This window comes from Telopea speciosissima, chromosome 6 (genome assembly GCF_018873765.1).
Source record: "Telopea speciosissima isolate NSW1024214 ecotype Mountain lineage chromosome 6, Tspe_v1, whole genome shotgun sequence".
In the NCBI taxonomy this organism is placed as follows: Eukaryota; Viridiplantae; Streptophyta; class Magnoliopsida; order Proteales; family Proteaceae; genus Telopea; species Telopea speciosissima.
Window position 1 is genome coordinate 46,557,865 of NC_057921.1, and position 15,575 is coordinate 46,573,439.

General features: G+C 39.1%; 1 protein-coding gene and 1 long non-coding RNA gene across 2 annotated transcripts in view; both read left to right on the forward strand.

The window, feature by feature from the left end:
- The window catches only part of LOC122663748, a 28,573-nt gene extending 18,517 nt beyond the window's left edge, over positions 1–10,056 (forward strand). Inside the window, exon 4 of the long non-coding RNA XR_006333217.1 lies at positions 10,044–10,056. This is a non-coding gene — a long non-coding RNA (uncharacterized LOC122663748). The remainder of the gene's footprint in view (positions 1–10,043) is intronic.
- A 2,034-nt stretch (positions 10,057–12,090) lies between these two features.
- Positions 12,091–13,118, forward strand: LOC122663995 (2-hydroxyisoflavanone dehydratase-like). The gene has a single exon (XM_043859663.1). The coding sequence runs from the start codon at positions 12,113–12,115 to the stop codon at positions 13,103–13,105; it is 993 nt and encodes a 330-aa protein (XP_043715598.1). The 5' UTR covers positions 12,091–12,112; the 3' UTR covers positions 13,106–13,118.
- The last annotated feature ends 2,457 nt before the right edge of the window (positions 13,119–15,575 follow it).

The following is a 15,575-nucleotide window of genomic DNA, read 5'->3' on the forward strand; positions in this document are numbered from 1 at the left end:
TGGGCATGAACATGTATCCAAAGATATATCTTACAATGCAATTGGTTGGGTTTATATAGGCCCAAGACCAATCCTTGCACTCCCTTGGAATTCCCAAAAATAACCATCCACTTATGATCAAATTGAAGAATGAGATTTATGAACATGAATATGGACATGAATTGGAGGTTAATTCCAAATTCATGGCCATTCCCCACTCAGGGTCATGAATGGCCTTAAAATTTATTCATTCTCTACTGAGACCATAAATGCCTTAAAACCCCATAAAGGGTCATCCTCCACTAAGGACCATAAAGGCCTTAATACCCCATAAAGGGAGAGACATCACCTATGACCATGAATTGAGAAATTAATCTCATTCAATATCCTTGACCCACCTTCCCACTTATGATAGTGACCATGAATAGACTTTAGGGTACCTATAGGATGTTATAACCTTTGGAATTCAACCATTACTTCTTTGATCACATGGGTCCCACACCATAGCAAAACAATCAAAACCTTTTGAAACTTACAAAATAAAATAAAATATATATTAAATATATTTTAAATCTAACAAATCCTACTTGACAAATCTCCTAGTCCTGGCTCCTACCCTTATTTTAGGCCTATCAAAGTAGCCTCTAACGATAAAAACCCTTGGACCAAGGGTCCAACACACATGTAATCCAACTACAACCATACTTATATCACTGTTGGTGTCGTCACTGTCGTGATTATTGTTGGTGAAGGCTGTTGCCATTGTGGCCATCCGAGCTACACAATTGCTGACTTGCTGTGATACTTGTAGCCAAAGTTCTAGCGGAGAGGGATTGAGATTAGAAGAGGAAAGATGGGTTAAGGTGAAAAAGAATGTGGTTAAATGATAGTTTTACCCCCATGATTTGTTTTTTGATTATGCTATAGGGTTATGTGCATATTGGTATGATAAATACCCTTAATTATGATGTAAACAGAATTCAAAGGCAAATTTGAAGACTGGAAACAATGTTTCAGCTGATTAATGAGATAGGCATTCAGTATAAAAGAGAAGTAGAAGATATTAGAGAATTAAGATTAGGAGGAGAACAAGAAGAAGAATTAAGGAGAAATAGCACCTGAACACAATGAAGATCAGAACTGTAAGAAGTATAGAAGAAGAGAGTAGATGGACAGAAGAAGAGCCTTCATCCACATTTGCACAACTCGATGGTGCCAAAACTTTTTAAAATCTCAATTTCTATTACTCGAAAAATAATCTATGGGAGGTATGTATAAATATATATAGCCTCAAATTTCATAAGCAGGCTCAGAAAGGACATCTATTCACTCACACACCGAATTAACGTAATAAACTCAGAAGGCAAAACAGAATTCTATACTAGCTAATGAGTATCGTAATCTAACTCAAAGTCAAGGCCTGTAGAACTCATCCATGGCCCAAAATAAAGTCTTCTTAGGCTCAATTGAGCGGTTGTGACTGCATCATGGACTCAAACTTATGGCTACCAATAGCACTCGTCAGCATTCCTCAGCTTCTGCCATTAATGAAAATGATCAGTCATGAAATTAGAGGCCTTTTCCATGAATATAAACTAGAGAATTCCGAAATTACTACATTAATGCCTGCTTTATTAAGGTGTTTTCAAATATAGCATGGTTCCACTAGGAGTCTAGGAGCCCATGAAGGACTGAGTTAACTCAGTTACAATACTGAATGATATGTTCAACAAAGAGCATATCTCTGGCTTATTTTATCCAATCCTGGTAATTGCCATTGATTCTTGTAAAATTCCAGTAGCATATTTCCCCTTCTTGTAATTATTTTTTTTTTCAAAAAAGAAGTTGGGAAGCCATAGGTGTCCATGTTGGTAAGGCTTTGAAACTTCTGTATGTGTCCCTGATTAAACTCCATTTCATTTATGAATATGTCCCTTACCCTTTTCTTTTTGATCTTAGATTTATTACTCTGTGTATCTCCCTCCTGTCCCCTGCACCCACACCAACACATGAATTCTAGATTTTAATACTATCTGTTCTTTTGAGTTTAGATTTTGGATGTGCTTATTTCTCTCGCCAAAGTTGCTGATGTAGACAGGAATCTTGGAAATGAGGACTTGGCTATAAATGGATTTGAAGAAGCCATAAAATGTTTGAAGTCTTTGACACTGGATTCTAATCAGACTGCGCGCGCTTGACAAACGGGTAGAAATGTCCCTCATCAACTCTGCAGTTTGTGTTTATCTACACTTTGATATTTTATTCAAACATTTTCTTGTTTGCTTGTGCAGAGGCTTTCAGTGCTGGAGTTTGTTCAAAACCAGTTAGCAGAGAATACTTCCACTGCTTCAGTTTGAGGTCTCCCTGTTTCCCCTTTTGGAACTTAAAAAGTTGTCATATTTCATCTACAATTGTCTCATTACGAAGCTCGTGTCGAGTAATCATGCTACTGGTTCGATCAACCGCATTCTACTCACAGTTTGTTGTTCCAAATACACAGTTGATTAAACATGGCCTACTTCATAACTCTTTAAGACCAAAAAAATGTATATGCTTTGTATAGTGAATAAATTACTAGATTAGTTCAACTAATATTGGCATATTTGCTATAGTAGAATGAGATTTTTTCTTCCAATAGGATCATAATAATAGATTTTTTAAGCTGATACTTAAAAATTTATCTAAAACTATTCCTACATTAATTATCTTTTTTTCCCATGGTTATGAAAATGTTTTTGAACAGCTTTCACTACCCAATTTTGCAATGAGCCCAAGTAACTAGTAAGATGCATATTATCATTTTCAGGTGTTAAAACTGTCTTGTTTGAACTGAGATGAGGTGGGTTGAGGCCTATCTTGGTATACTCTAATGGATTGGAGTTTGGCATTGCTTGGAATGGATTAGACATGTGTTTAATAAGGAGGAGAACTAGGGTTAATGTAGTAGAAAATAATGCACTAGTTGAATGTGACCTTGCAAAATCAATGGAAATGTGCAGTTCTTCTGTAGGGATGACACCTTAAACTCGAAAATGTCCTTTTCTTGGTTGCCTATGTTATAATACAGAACATCATAAGAATGAAACAAAAAGTTAATTCTGAATCATTCTTTGGAATCTATCTCCAAGGTAATCCATGTTGCCTTGGAAATGAACACCTTGCCTCCTTGGGTTTTCTGCCTTTTCATGGGGGCAAAGTGGTTAGGCGGTTACTATGTCAAGGCGTTGGAGCCACGCCTAGAGTGTGACCTGTTAACGTTCTTAAACCCTAAAAATAAATATATAATTCGCAACCCATTTGTGGCCCAACAATAGACAAACATAATACACAATTTTATCAAGTGTTTTAAGTGCAAGCGAAAGGCTCTACAAGAAAATTTTTTCCTGTCCTGTTCCCTGCCCGGTACAGTGGTCCAGTTCCACTCATAGGGAGACAGAAATGACGTTTTAACCTCCCTCGGGCAGTGTGTTCAGGTAGGGCATTAGATTGTCATTTTCGACCCCTATGAGTGGAACTAGACCACTGTACCGGGCAGGGAACAGGAGACGATAATGTACTCTGGTTTCACGACTTGGGCCCCATCAGAAAAACACCATTAGACCTGAATCTCAAAGACCAATGCCTTTCATCTTGCCCTTCAAAATCCTGCAAAGAGCCTAACTATCACATGCAGGAATCTGGGTGGATATAACATATTGATTCAACCTTTATTGTGATAAATAATAATCCATCCCCCTCCCATCTCCAACTCTCCATTATCGCTAGCGATGTAAATGGATAGTCAAAAATCTTTACTCGTTCGTATTCGTTTAGAGGAATCAAAATTCGAAAAATTGGTTTCTGTAAAGCTAATCAGATGTGCACACATGAAGGTGTTTATTGATGTCCAATTCAGGGGAATTGGAATTCCATTATTCTCGGCTAGTTAATAGAGAGAGAGAGAGAGAGAGGTCAACAATGGTATTCGCATACGCAGAACGGGACGCTTCCCGGGGGTGTTTTGCAAGAATTCTTGGCAAGAGGACCTTGTGCCATCTTACATTTAGAGGCACAGTCACTGCGACAATCACGCCAAATTTGGATACATGTACCTACTGCATTCACCTTCATCACCTCCGCTGCTGCTATCAATTCAGAACCCAAAAAAAAAAAAAAAACAGAAAATTTGAGCCACCATGCATAAATCAAAATAACAGAGAAGGGGGAGGGGTGGGGGTTATCTAATGAAACTAAGGCATAGTTGTGATGTTAGAGATAGTAGTAGAAAACCTAAGATGAAGAGGAAGAAAAGAAAGATATGGAATATCAGAGAAGAAGGCTTGGCCTTCTCTTTAGTCTTTACTTCCTCTTTGTTTAATTTTTTATTTTTTTTTGATGATCTTCTTTCTCTTGGGCTGATCCATGATACTAGCTAGGGTTTATTTATAAACACATCAACGAATGTAATTAATTGTCTGGCTACCATTAATAATACCATATTTTTAGGAAAGATACTTGGTGTCTTCTTCATGGAAATTTCTAGGGTGTTGTCTTCTTCTGTTTAAACTTTCCTTTAAGTGCAGAAAAATATATTCATTTGAGGTCCTATATAGCTTCCCTTAATTATTTATTTATTTTTTGATAAATAATATCTTTCATTTTTTTTTTTTCTGGGTGATAACTTCCCTTATTTGTAATAAATGAAATGAACATTCAACTTTAAATTCTACAATCTTAAATCATAAAATATATAAAGGGAGGGTTTCCCACGCTGTCCCGCATGGAAAAGAATATGCAAACCACACCAATTAATGGTCTGAAAAAGATATAATTCATGTGGAACCCACCTTTTTAAAATAGATCACTCTAAAAAAAGTAAGTGTGTGGGATCTTTACCTTTTGTGAGAAGCGGATCTTCTGCCCATGCAAAAAGGTATTGTCTCGTCAGCCCAACTCTGGTATTTACTAACCATACCCTTAATGCATGTCTGTGATCATTATTCTCTCGGGTTCCCTATCCAGAACAGTTGTCCAGTTCCTGACGATCTAACTTTCTGCCCGAACATACTGCCCAGGTGTGATTAAGTTGTCATTTTCGTTCCCCTTAGAGAGGAACCAAACAACCGGACAGGGCAGAGAACCTGATAGGAAAAAAATTCCTATACCTGCCTCTTGAAGGCTCGAGTGAAGCTAAAAGCTTGTTGATCTAGTAATTGGTTTGGTTTCAATTTTGGTCTAGGAAGTGTTGTTGTGATCCGGAATCGGACTGAGTCCCGCCTTGGTTCTGAAAATTGGTACTTGTATTGAATCTATTCGGATCGACTCAGGTACCTAGTTGGTTCCTAGACAGTTCGATTTCGATTCTTGTACTCGGTTTATAATGTATATATATTATAATATATTATACTATAATATATTATTATTATTATTATTATTATTATTATTATTATAATATTCTAATAATAATCTACTATAATATATTGGTACTCAAATTTAATTCGCATAGGTTTTAACCGTTGGTTCCTAGGCTGGAATCTGAATGTAACCACGTCCTACCTTGGTTTTTTTCCTAGTTTTTTTTTTATTGTAATCAAATTCTATAAATTCGGTTCCATTATTCAGTCCGGATCTAGTTTCGATTTTCAATTCTGGTTCCAATTTGAAACCCTAATTTGTACATATGTCAAGTTCCATCCCACTCTACGTTAACCTGGTGGCAAAAGAAAAGATGGTGTCTGGAACTACCACGAGGTTGGGCGCATAAGAGGGATAGGACTGCAAAGGAGCTGCATATACATACAACGGAGTATATACCAATACCTATATAGGAGGGGTGAAGTTTTACATGTGGCCATATAAGAGGAAATCTTGCAATATAAAATTATTTTCTAAATATCCAATGGTCGGAATTGCCACATCACTCTTCCACATGACAAAATACAAGGTGATCTTTGATAAGGAAATTAAGTCAGGATGTAAAGGAACTTCTTTCCCAAAGAAAAGAAACCAAGGAATTTCAACACAACTTATCATGATTGTTGTCTTGCAAGGCGCATCATCATTCCAGTTGTTTTCTTATCGTATAATGCAAAGTTTATTTTCCTTCTTATTCTATATATGGCTAGTAATTAATAAGATTTATCTACAGAATGATAATGAAAGTTAAACTGTTAAGCAAGAAGCTTTGTGAAAAGTGTTTTAAAAGAGTTCACCTTGGCATTTCATATTTATAGCTTTGTAAGGATGGGCTTTGGTGCAAGGGTAAAGGTTGCTCCATTGTGATTAAATGGTCACGGATTTGAGTTTGGAAACAGCCTCTTAGTGGTGCAAGCCTTGTGCACTGGGTACGCCTTTTACAGATAGGTACCTAAAATTTAGAGAAACTATACTTGAGATGCCTCATGTTTTTGGGTACCTTTTTCTCCAGACATTTCGCCTACCACCACCACCTCCTCGGTCGATGGTGCTTGGGCTGCCACGTTGCTCTCTCTCTCTCTCTCTCTCCCCCTCCCTTCCCCGTTCTATGCTCCATCCCACAACCCCACCCTGTACTCTCTCCCTGTAAAACCCTACCTACTCCACTCGCTCTCCCAGAAAAGCAAGTTCCACCTCTCCTTCTCCCCTGATATTTTAAATTTCCATATTATCCCTGGTACCCACCCTCTGCTCCCCCACCCTGACCTATCGCACCCGCCACCACCCCTACCTTGCCCTTTGTCCTCTGCATCTTCCCCCACCTTACCCGCCTCTCCCTGCTCCTCTTCCCATCTCTTTCTCAATCCCCCCCACCCGTCTCCCACAAATTCTTAAGTTTAAATTTAGCATTTATTAGTAGTCTGTTATGTGCCTAATGGGGCCCACTATAGTGTATGGGCACTAGATTGGGCCAGCTTAGTATGGGATAGGTTAAAAGGCTTGATTTAACGCGTTCCATCAGCTTCGGAGCTTTTGGCGTATTGGTCAAGTACCTAACATTTGGTATCAGAGCTAGACATCAGGTCAAGGGTTCAAGTCACGGAAAGGGCTACCTAGGAGAAGGGCTACCTGGAGTAGAGTGAAAGCCGTCAAGAAAGGGCTCCCTGCCGCCGGGAAAAACCTTGGAGCGAGTGAAGCCGCTTGGAAAGGGCTACCTACGTCGAGTAAAAGCTACCTAGAGTGAGAGCCGCCGAGGACGACGGCTGCGAGCGTGGTGGTGCATTATGTGCCTAATGGGGCCCACTATAGTGTATGGGCACTAGATTGGGCCAGCCTAGTATGGGATAGGTTAAAGGGCTTGATTTAACGCGTTCCATCAGCTTCGGAGCTTTTGGCGTATTGGTCAAGTACCTAACATTTATAGTGTATGGGCACTAGATTGTGCCAGCCTAGTATGGGATAGGTTAAATGGCTTGATTTAACATGTTCCATCAACTTCGGAGCTTTTGGCGTATTGATCAAGTACCTAACATTTGGTATCAGAGTTGGGCATCAGGTCAAGGGTTCGAGTCACGAAAAGGGCTACCTAGGAGAAGGGCTACCTGGAGTAGAGTGAAAGCCGCCAAGAAAGGGCTACCTGCCGCCAGGTAAAAATCTTGGAGCAGAGTGAAGCCGCTTGGAAATGGCTACCACCTGCGAGTGAAAGCTACCTAGAGTGAGAGCCACCGAGGACGACGGCCAGCTGGAAGCGTGGTGGTGCATTATGTGCCTAATGGGGCCCACTATAGTGTATGGGCACTAGATTGGGCCAGCCTAGTATGGGATAGGTTAAAGGGCTTGATTTAACATGTTCTATCAGCTTCGGAGCTTTTGGCGTATTGGTCAAGTACCTAACATAGTCCAGCTAAGACATTAGATTCTCATTAAAACAAATGAATCCAACATTAAGTCAGTAAAAATCGAATAACACAAATTTAGTTGAAGATCTCAATTGAATTCTTATTAGATATGGAAAAAAAAAGTACTAAGATGGAGGACGGAGAACGTATTTTTTATGAAAATTTCCAAAATAATTTGAAAATGACTTTTTGTCATGTCATTTTTAAAAGGGGATCATCCTGTGAGTGAAGTGATCAGATGGCTTGCATAGGGTATCGGGAACAGTACAAGGGTAGTATCCATCTTATATTATAAGGGTTGTCATTGTCTTGCATGTTTTCCATGTGCCTAAACGCAGTCTGCGCTGCGGCACATGGGCCTGCCACTCAGGGGGCAGGGTGATCATTGTGCCCACCCCCATGTGTCTGGGCACAGCCTACGTTGCGGTACAGAGAACAGCACCCCAAAGAATATATTATACCAAGAAAACTAAAAAAAAGTGTCAATAAAGAAATCCCTTTATTAATATCTTAATCCAAAGTTGGAATAAGTTGGACTTACGAATTCAGGTACTTAGGGGGATGGACAAGGGTACCCACAAACACAGATGGGTTTTTGTGAAGGGGGTGACAAACATGTACTCGGTGCCCCAGGTCCAAAGGCTGCCTTACATCTTGCATCACACTTACTGTCACAATCTCCCAAAACCTGGTAACACAGAGCACCATCCACCTTGTGCACCATCACCTGTGCTGCTGTTCAATTTTCACAATAAAAACAAAGGGATTTTAATTACCCATTCTTAAATTGAAAAATAAAAATAAAAAAAGACAACAAATTAAAAGAATTTTAGGGGTAGGTATACCCTACTAAGCCTTTAAGTCTCCCTTGCTACAAGTTAAAGTGATAAAATAAAACTTTTGAAAGTCTAGAAACACTGGTTTGAGGAATTGGTATCGGATTAGTAGAATCGCCTGGATCAGATCGATTTTGGGGCGATCTCATATTGACGCGGATGAAGGGTACAAAAAAAGTTAAAAACTGAATTTTGGAATGAAAATCGATGATAAATTTATCTAATCCAGGCTGATCCAGGGCGATCCAAATCGGTATCGGCGGAGGCCCCTTTGTTTGATACCGATTCCTAAAACCCTAGCTACAAGAGAGTGCATACATGAGCAACTGAAAAATAAAAGGATGCCATGACAGACCATCTAAACAAACTTTTGCCTTCTAATAAAACTAGGGTAAAAAGATCTCTACTTGGTGGTGTTTCCTACGCCCTCTCATAGGGCATCGTGAAATGATGCTTTTGACCCCCTAGGTATATACCTAGGCAAGCTCCTCCATTGGCCCAGACGCTTATGTAGAGAACATGCGACCAAGTAGAGATCTCTTGTCCAAAAACTAGACATATTAATGAGAGGAAAAAGATGGTAGAATACCTGAAATGAAAAGCAGAGCTATGAGGAGGATACGAAAGGTTGGAGTGAAAAGCTTGGCCATCTCTTCTTACTAAACAACTCGATCTCTTGAAGCTAACTTGCAACTTGTTTGTTTTTTGTTTCTTTCTTCCTTTTCTGCAGCTTCAAATTGAGTATGGGGTTAATTTATAGGGTTATCAGTGAATCTAAATTAGTTAAGCACTAAATAAGGTGACCTGGCTTTCACTTACCATAAAATTGTTTTCAGAAACAGCTTTGCTGTCTTCTTTGAGTATAAAGATCTTTGTTGAGCTGTTTGATAGCATTATTTTGGAAAATTCTCCTTCAAAGGTTAAAACAATTCATTTCAAATTTCATTCCTTATGTGTTGCAAAAGGAAATAAATCTAATATAAAATCTTATATATAACCCAAAATTAAACAGGAAAAAAATAATTGAAGTAAAATTAATAGGATACAAATGAATGATACATGGTAATATTTATTATTTATAGGATATCAATGAATGTTTAGCAGTTAAATTAGAAAGCCAGGTGATGAGGGTCTTTGGAAAAGAGTTTTAATGGTTGTATATTATATAGAAGAGTTCCAAATGTAGCGCCTCTAAATCTGAGTAAAAGATATGGGTGTTAGTTCTTATAGGCTCCCATGTGATAACAACTGGTCTTCCATTTATGTTACTTTCTATACGTAGAAACTATAAATATATTAGAGTCATCAGAATATCACATCGGTAAAATCATATACATTTCCATAAAACTGACATCAACCATCATACTAGAAACCTCTAACTATTATTATATTTCTAAAACCATTTTCCTTAATTACATCAAATAATATCTTCCAGATGTATATCTCAAAATATCTATTACAAAACATCAAAATGTCTCCAATTTCTCTCTAATTATCTACTCAGAGGGACCTACGTCCTTCTCCCTGACTCTCCTAGTGCAATCAATACACTGGCACTCAACATATGCATGTTCTGTAAACAACCTTAAATACTGGGGTGAGCTCAACTAGCTCAGTGAAAAAGGATGCATTTCATATCACACTCAATGGATAAAACAAATCATGCTATAAACATGCTACTATCATAATCTATCAATCTGGAATACGGTATCTAATCATACATCAGTTGACATGCATGATAACTAAAAACATCATTTATCTGGACCACTGATAGCAAAAACGCGTTTAAAAACACCTTTTCGTTTTTCACCGTTTTAAACACGCTTTGTCGTATGTTACCAAACTTACGGTAAAAAAGGGCAAACGGCAAGCATTCCCGTTTTAAACGCATTTAAAACAAGTTTCCATTTTTTTTGGCGTTTTTTAAGACCTTGGACTTAACTGACCATATCTTTCTCTCTTGAACTATGATCGGCTTGATTCTTTCATCGACGTAAAGATGACTCGAAGGGCTATATTTTTCATGATATCACCTTCAACTCAAGGTCAATGCACAAATACCGACTATAGAAGCATATATTTCAAATAAAAATTCTTCAATTTATATGAGAACAGTGCCCTTTTTTTGAAATATAAACGTTTAAAACCCGTACCATCCATTTTCAATTTTTTACCGTTCTCTGTTTTTTTGACCATTTTATTTGACCATCCGTTTGCAATTTTTTACCACTTAAAACCCGTACTGTAGGACTCCATTTTTTTGTTGTTCCCGTTTTTGCTAACTATGATCTAGACACATGATGTTCTCTGATGCGTCGTGCCATGTCCTCATAGTGGTGACTCAACTAGGGAGCTTGTAGTTATGTCAAAGTTCTGATGTGCTTAGCATATATGTTGTATTGTTATATAATACATAATTTACTTGTAAGTTTTTGTATGCTAACTTTAACAGGCTAACATGCATTTGCATACACTTATTACAACTGGGATATACGAAAGTCCTTAGATATTGGGGTTGTATTGGGATACCTTCCCAACTGGAATGTCCAAAAAATCACTCTTCTTTACATGAAAAGGTTAGCAACTTGTCAATTAAATATCAGACCAAAGTCTATCGAATACCATGTATTGGCAATTTTTCTTGTATTTTTTTACAATTTATATTATTTTTAGTACTTTTTCAAGGGCAACATGTAGTGGATTCTCTATTTTAGTTTGCTAAATGACCAACTACCATGGATCCCAACATGTTCTTCATTTTAAAATTAGGCATCATTTGACCTAGCTACTATATGGCAAATATATTTGGATTCTATAAGAATACCCTCAAAAAAAAAAAAGATGCCGGCCACCCATGTCACATCCGTTTGCAATATGAAATATGAATGTGCTTTTGATAAGGTGTTCAGGGTCCAAGTTTCAAGGTGGGTGACCGGTTCCATCCTCTTCTCATATGTAGTTCCTGCATCATCGTAGGGGTCAATGGGAGTGCACACATGGACATCAATAAAGTGAATTATTATTGTCACAAAGGTCTGTTATTTTTTCAAATATCACAAGACATCTATTCTATTACGTAAACAAATGAGATGTCCATTCCGACCGTTGAATAGAAAGGAAATGGACTAGATTAGCTATATGTCAAATTTCAATGTAATTCAATCAGATACCCCCTTTTATATTGACACATATAATTGTGTATCCATACACTCTCCTAACTTTGGTATGCAAGATTTTCTATTCAATCTCTTCCTACCCCAGACTTCTCTTCTAGTATGATTTCTTAGTTGGTATGGAATCAAATATATACTTTTTTTATTTCCATGGACACAAGTGGGTGTGATAGGCATTTGGTACGAGAGGTTGATAGGCCAACAACTTCAAAAGCCCATCTGATTTAGACATTTACACATACAGATGAAGGGTATACCCTTTCTTGATTAAATTCGTTCCCCGCCCTTCCTGCCCTTCCCTTCCTTGACTTCCAACCCATACCCAGTAGCTATGGATTCCAGCGACCAAGAAGTAGCACGAGAGCTTCTCCCTCTCCTTCGTGTCTACAAAAATGGCCGTGTTGAGCGACTCATGGGTTCAAACTTTGTCCCCTCATCGCTCAACGATCCAGAAACCGATGTCTCATCAAAAGACATCGTCATCTCATCGGAATCCAGCGTTTCTGCCCGTCTGTACCTCCCAAAACTCAACAATCAAGATAACAACAAGAAGCTACCTCTCTTTGTCTACTTCCACGGTGGAGGCTTCTGCGTTGAATCCGCCTTTTCCTTACTTGGCCACCGATACCTTAATCTCATCGTCTCCCAAGCTAACGTTGTCGCCGTCTCCGTCGAGTATCGTCTAGCCCCAGAACACCCTCTACCAGTCGCCTACGATGACTGCTGGACCGCAATCCAATGGGTTGCAGCCCATGCCAGAGGCGGCACCACCACCACAACTGCCGCTGCCGCCGAACCCTGGCTGACCACTTACGCAGATTTTGATCGAGTCTTCGTGGGCGGCGACAGTTCTGGAGGCAACATCGTCCACAACGTGGCCATGCGTGCAGGCAAGCATGGGTTGCCTAATGGAGTTAAAATCTATGGTGCTCTCCTAGTTCAACCATATTTTTGGGGATCTGAGCCAATTGGGTCAGAATTGAATGCAGATCCAAATCAGAGAGCATTTACGGAGAGAGTCTGGAGATTTGTTGCGCCGTATTCTTCTGGAATTGATGATCCAACGATTAATCCGGTGGTGGCGGGGGCTCCGAGCTTAGCGGAGCTAGGGTGCTCGAGGGTACTTGTTAGTGTTGCCGGTAAGGATTTGTTGAGAGATAGAGGAATACTTTATTGGGAAGAGTTGAAGAAGAGTGGATGGAAAGGAGAGGCGGAGTTGTTTGACGTTGAAGGAGAGGATCATGCTTTCCATGTCTTCAATACTGCAACTGAGAATGCTGTGATTTTGATCAAACGTTTGGCTTCTTTTCTGAGTTCCGAATGAATAGAAAATGTCTCTCTTTAATCAATAATTATCGTTTTTCTGCAAAGATGACAGTTTGTTAGTTTGTTTGTTTTGTTTTTTTTCGTTTTTTTTTTAAATTAAGAATCTTTGGCTTTTTCCTATGTTATAGTGCTTTTTGACTTGAGCTCTTCTATATGAGTCAATGAATACCCAATGTGGAATAAATATCACCTTCAATTCCTCCAATTCCTCTAATAAGAGGGAATGGACCCCATCTTGGGCAGTAGTTTCAGACAAAGGATAGAGTGGTCATTTCTGTCCCATATGAAGATTGGATAAATTGAAGGGGACAACGATTCCCCAATGTGTGTGCACCTGCAAAAAATATATAATGGAGAGATTTTGTGCACGACACGACCATGCACATGAATAATTATTACCTCCAATTCCTCTAATAGGGGGAGTGGACCCCACCTTAGGTAGTGTTTTCGAGCAGGGGGTAGGATGGTCATTTTCACCTCCATGTGAGGAATTGGAGGGGGCAGCGAATTGGATGGGATAACAATTCCCATGCACATAGCCATCGAATGGGGATAAGTGGGTGCACCATAGAGTCTAGGGGTGTCAATTCCAGGCTCGACCCGGCAAACCCAACCAAGCCCCACAGGCTAAAGCCCGGCCTAACATGTTTAGTAATCGGGCGGTCCCGGTGTGGGGTCCTAGCCCGTCGGGCGTCTGATTAGACTGACCGATTCCAAGCCTGATCCTTTAACTTGTAAACTTCCCCTCCCCTGGTCTACTCTGTGTGGTTGTGTTAATATTTATTTATGTATGAAAATTAAAAGAAAATTATATGGAATTTACCAAATTGGAGATACTTCTCACTATGACACTTCTTAGGCAGTTACAAAGTATCATATTGAGAAGCTTTGTATAACAAAGATGAGGATGTTAAGATGAATGTGCAGAAAGATTAGGAAGAATAAAATAATGAATGAATGTATTAGAGTTGACTTGAGAATTGACTTGATCAATGACAAACTCCGAGAAAATCATTTAAGGTGGTATGGTCATGTTCAACGGAGGCCTAGGGACGCCCTAGTAAGAAGGAGTGATATGATCCCGATTGAAGGAATTAAAAGAGCTAGGGGGCATAGTCTAGGTCTTGTATCAAATATGACCTCAGATAAAGCGTATTGGAGGGCAAGGATCTATGTTCCAGACCCCATTTAACTGAGAATCTCGTGATTTGTTCGGTTGTGCCTTATTCTTCTTACTTCATCTTTCAAATTCCTTTTATTCTCTTTCTTTCATATGTCATTTTCTATTTTTCATTTTTCATCTCTCTTTTCCCATCTCTTCATTCCTTCCCCCCCCCCCCCTGCCTTTTTTTTTGTTTAGATCTCAATTTTCCTATCGTGCTTTGTTTGGATCCATGTAGTCGGCCCATTAAGTTGGGATAACGTTGAGTTTGTTATTGTTGTAGTATATTGGTTTTGTTTATTATCGCTATTAATTTATTAATTTATGGGAAGACGAATGTTGCTCGATTGCATGGCCCCTGCACCAGCAAGGGCCAAAGAGGGGACACGCATGGGCATTGACAAGGGTGGAGTTTTCATTGTGTAGTGGCAGGGTTCATTTCAAGGGGGTTGCGTTTAGGCGCAGGCTCCACGTGACCAGGGAGTGTTCTTTTCCTCTTTATTTATTTAGGAAAAAGAACGTTGTCTGATCGTATGATCACTACGTGACTACGTCCAAACACAAGAACACATGAAATTACTATGCTATCCCTATAAAATAAAAAATTCCATTACATTGGTGCTTATGCACACTCACATTGGCCCCCTACTGGTGCAAGAGCCATACGATCACCCACTGATCTTTTGCCCATTTATTTATTTTAGAAGAAGATTATCATCATATGTATATTACCAAAAAAAAAAAAAAGATTATCATCATATGTACGTCATCCTTTAAAAATGAAAGAAAACTGCTTGCCATTCACATGGTAACTGCTCAACACTAGTAAGAAATGCTAAAAGCTTCTAAAAGATTACTTCTACATAGGGGTGTAAGTTTGGCCTAGTGAGCCCCCCCCCCCCCGAGCTCAAACAGGGCTAGGATGGATTTTCAATCCTGAGGGCTTGTTAGGGTTGAAATTTTCAGACCCGGGGTCAAGGTCGGCCTAGGCCAGCTTGACCTAACCTGATGTTAGGTTATGCTTTACAATTTATTGATTACATTTTGTATTTTTTGTTTAACATCTAATTATCTATTGATTATAAAAAAATAGACAAATTATCTATTGAACAAAAGTATTTAAAAATTTAAGATTGAGTTAAGTTATTTAACCCAAAGAAAAGTCTAATAGCCAATTGAGTATGAAACAAACCAATACGCAATCACATGAGACTGGTCAATCTGGGCCAACTAGGCCCTAACAAAAATCAGGGTCAATCAGGGCCAACCCGGCCCAATCAAGGTCAATCAGGGCCGGTCTGGGCTG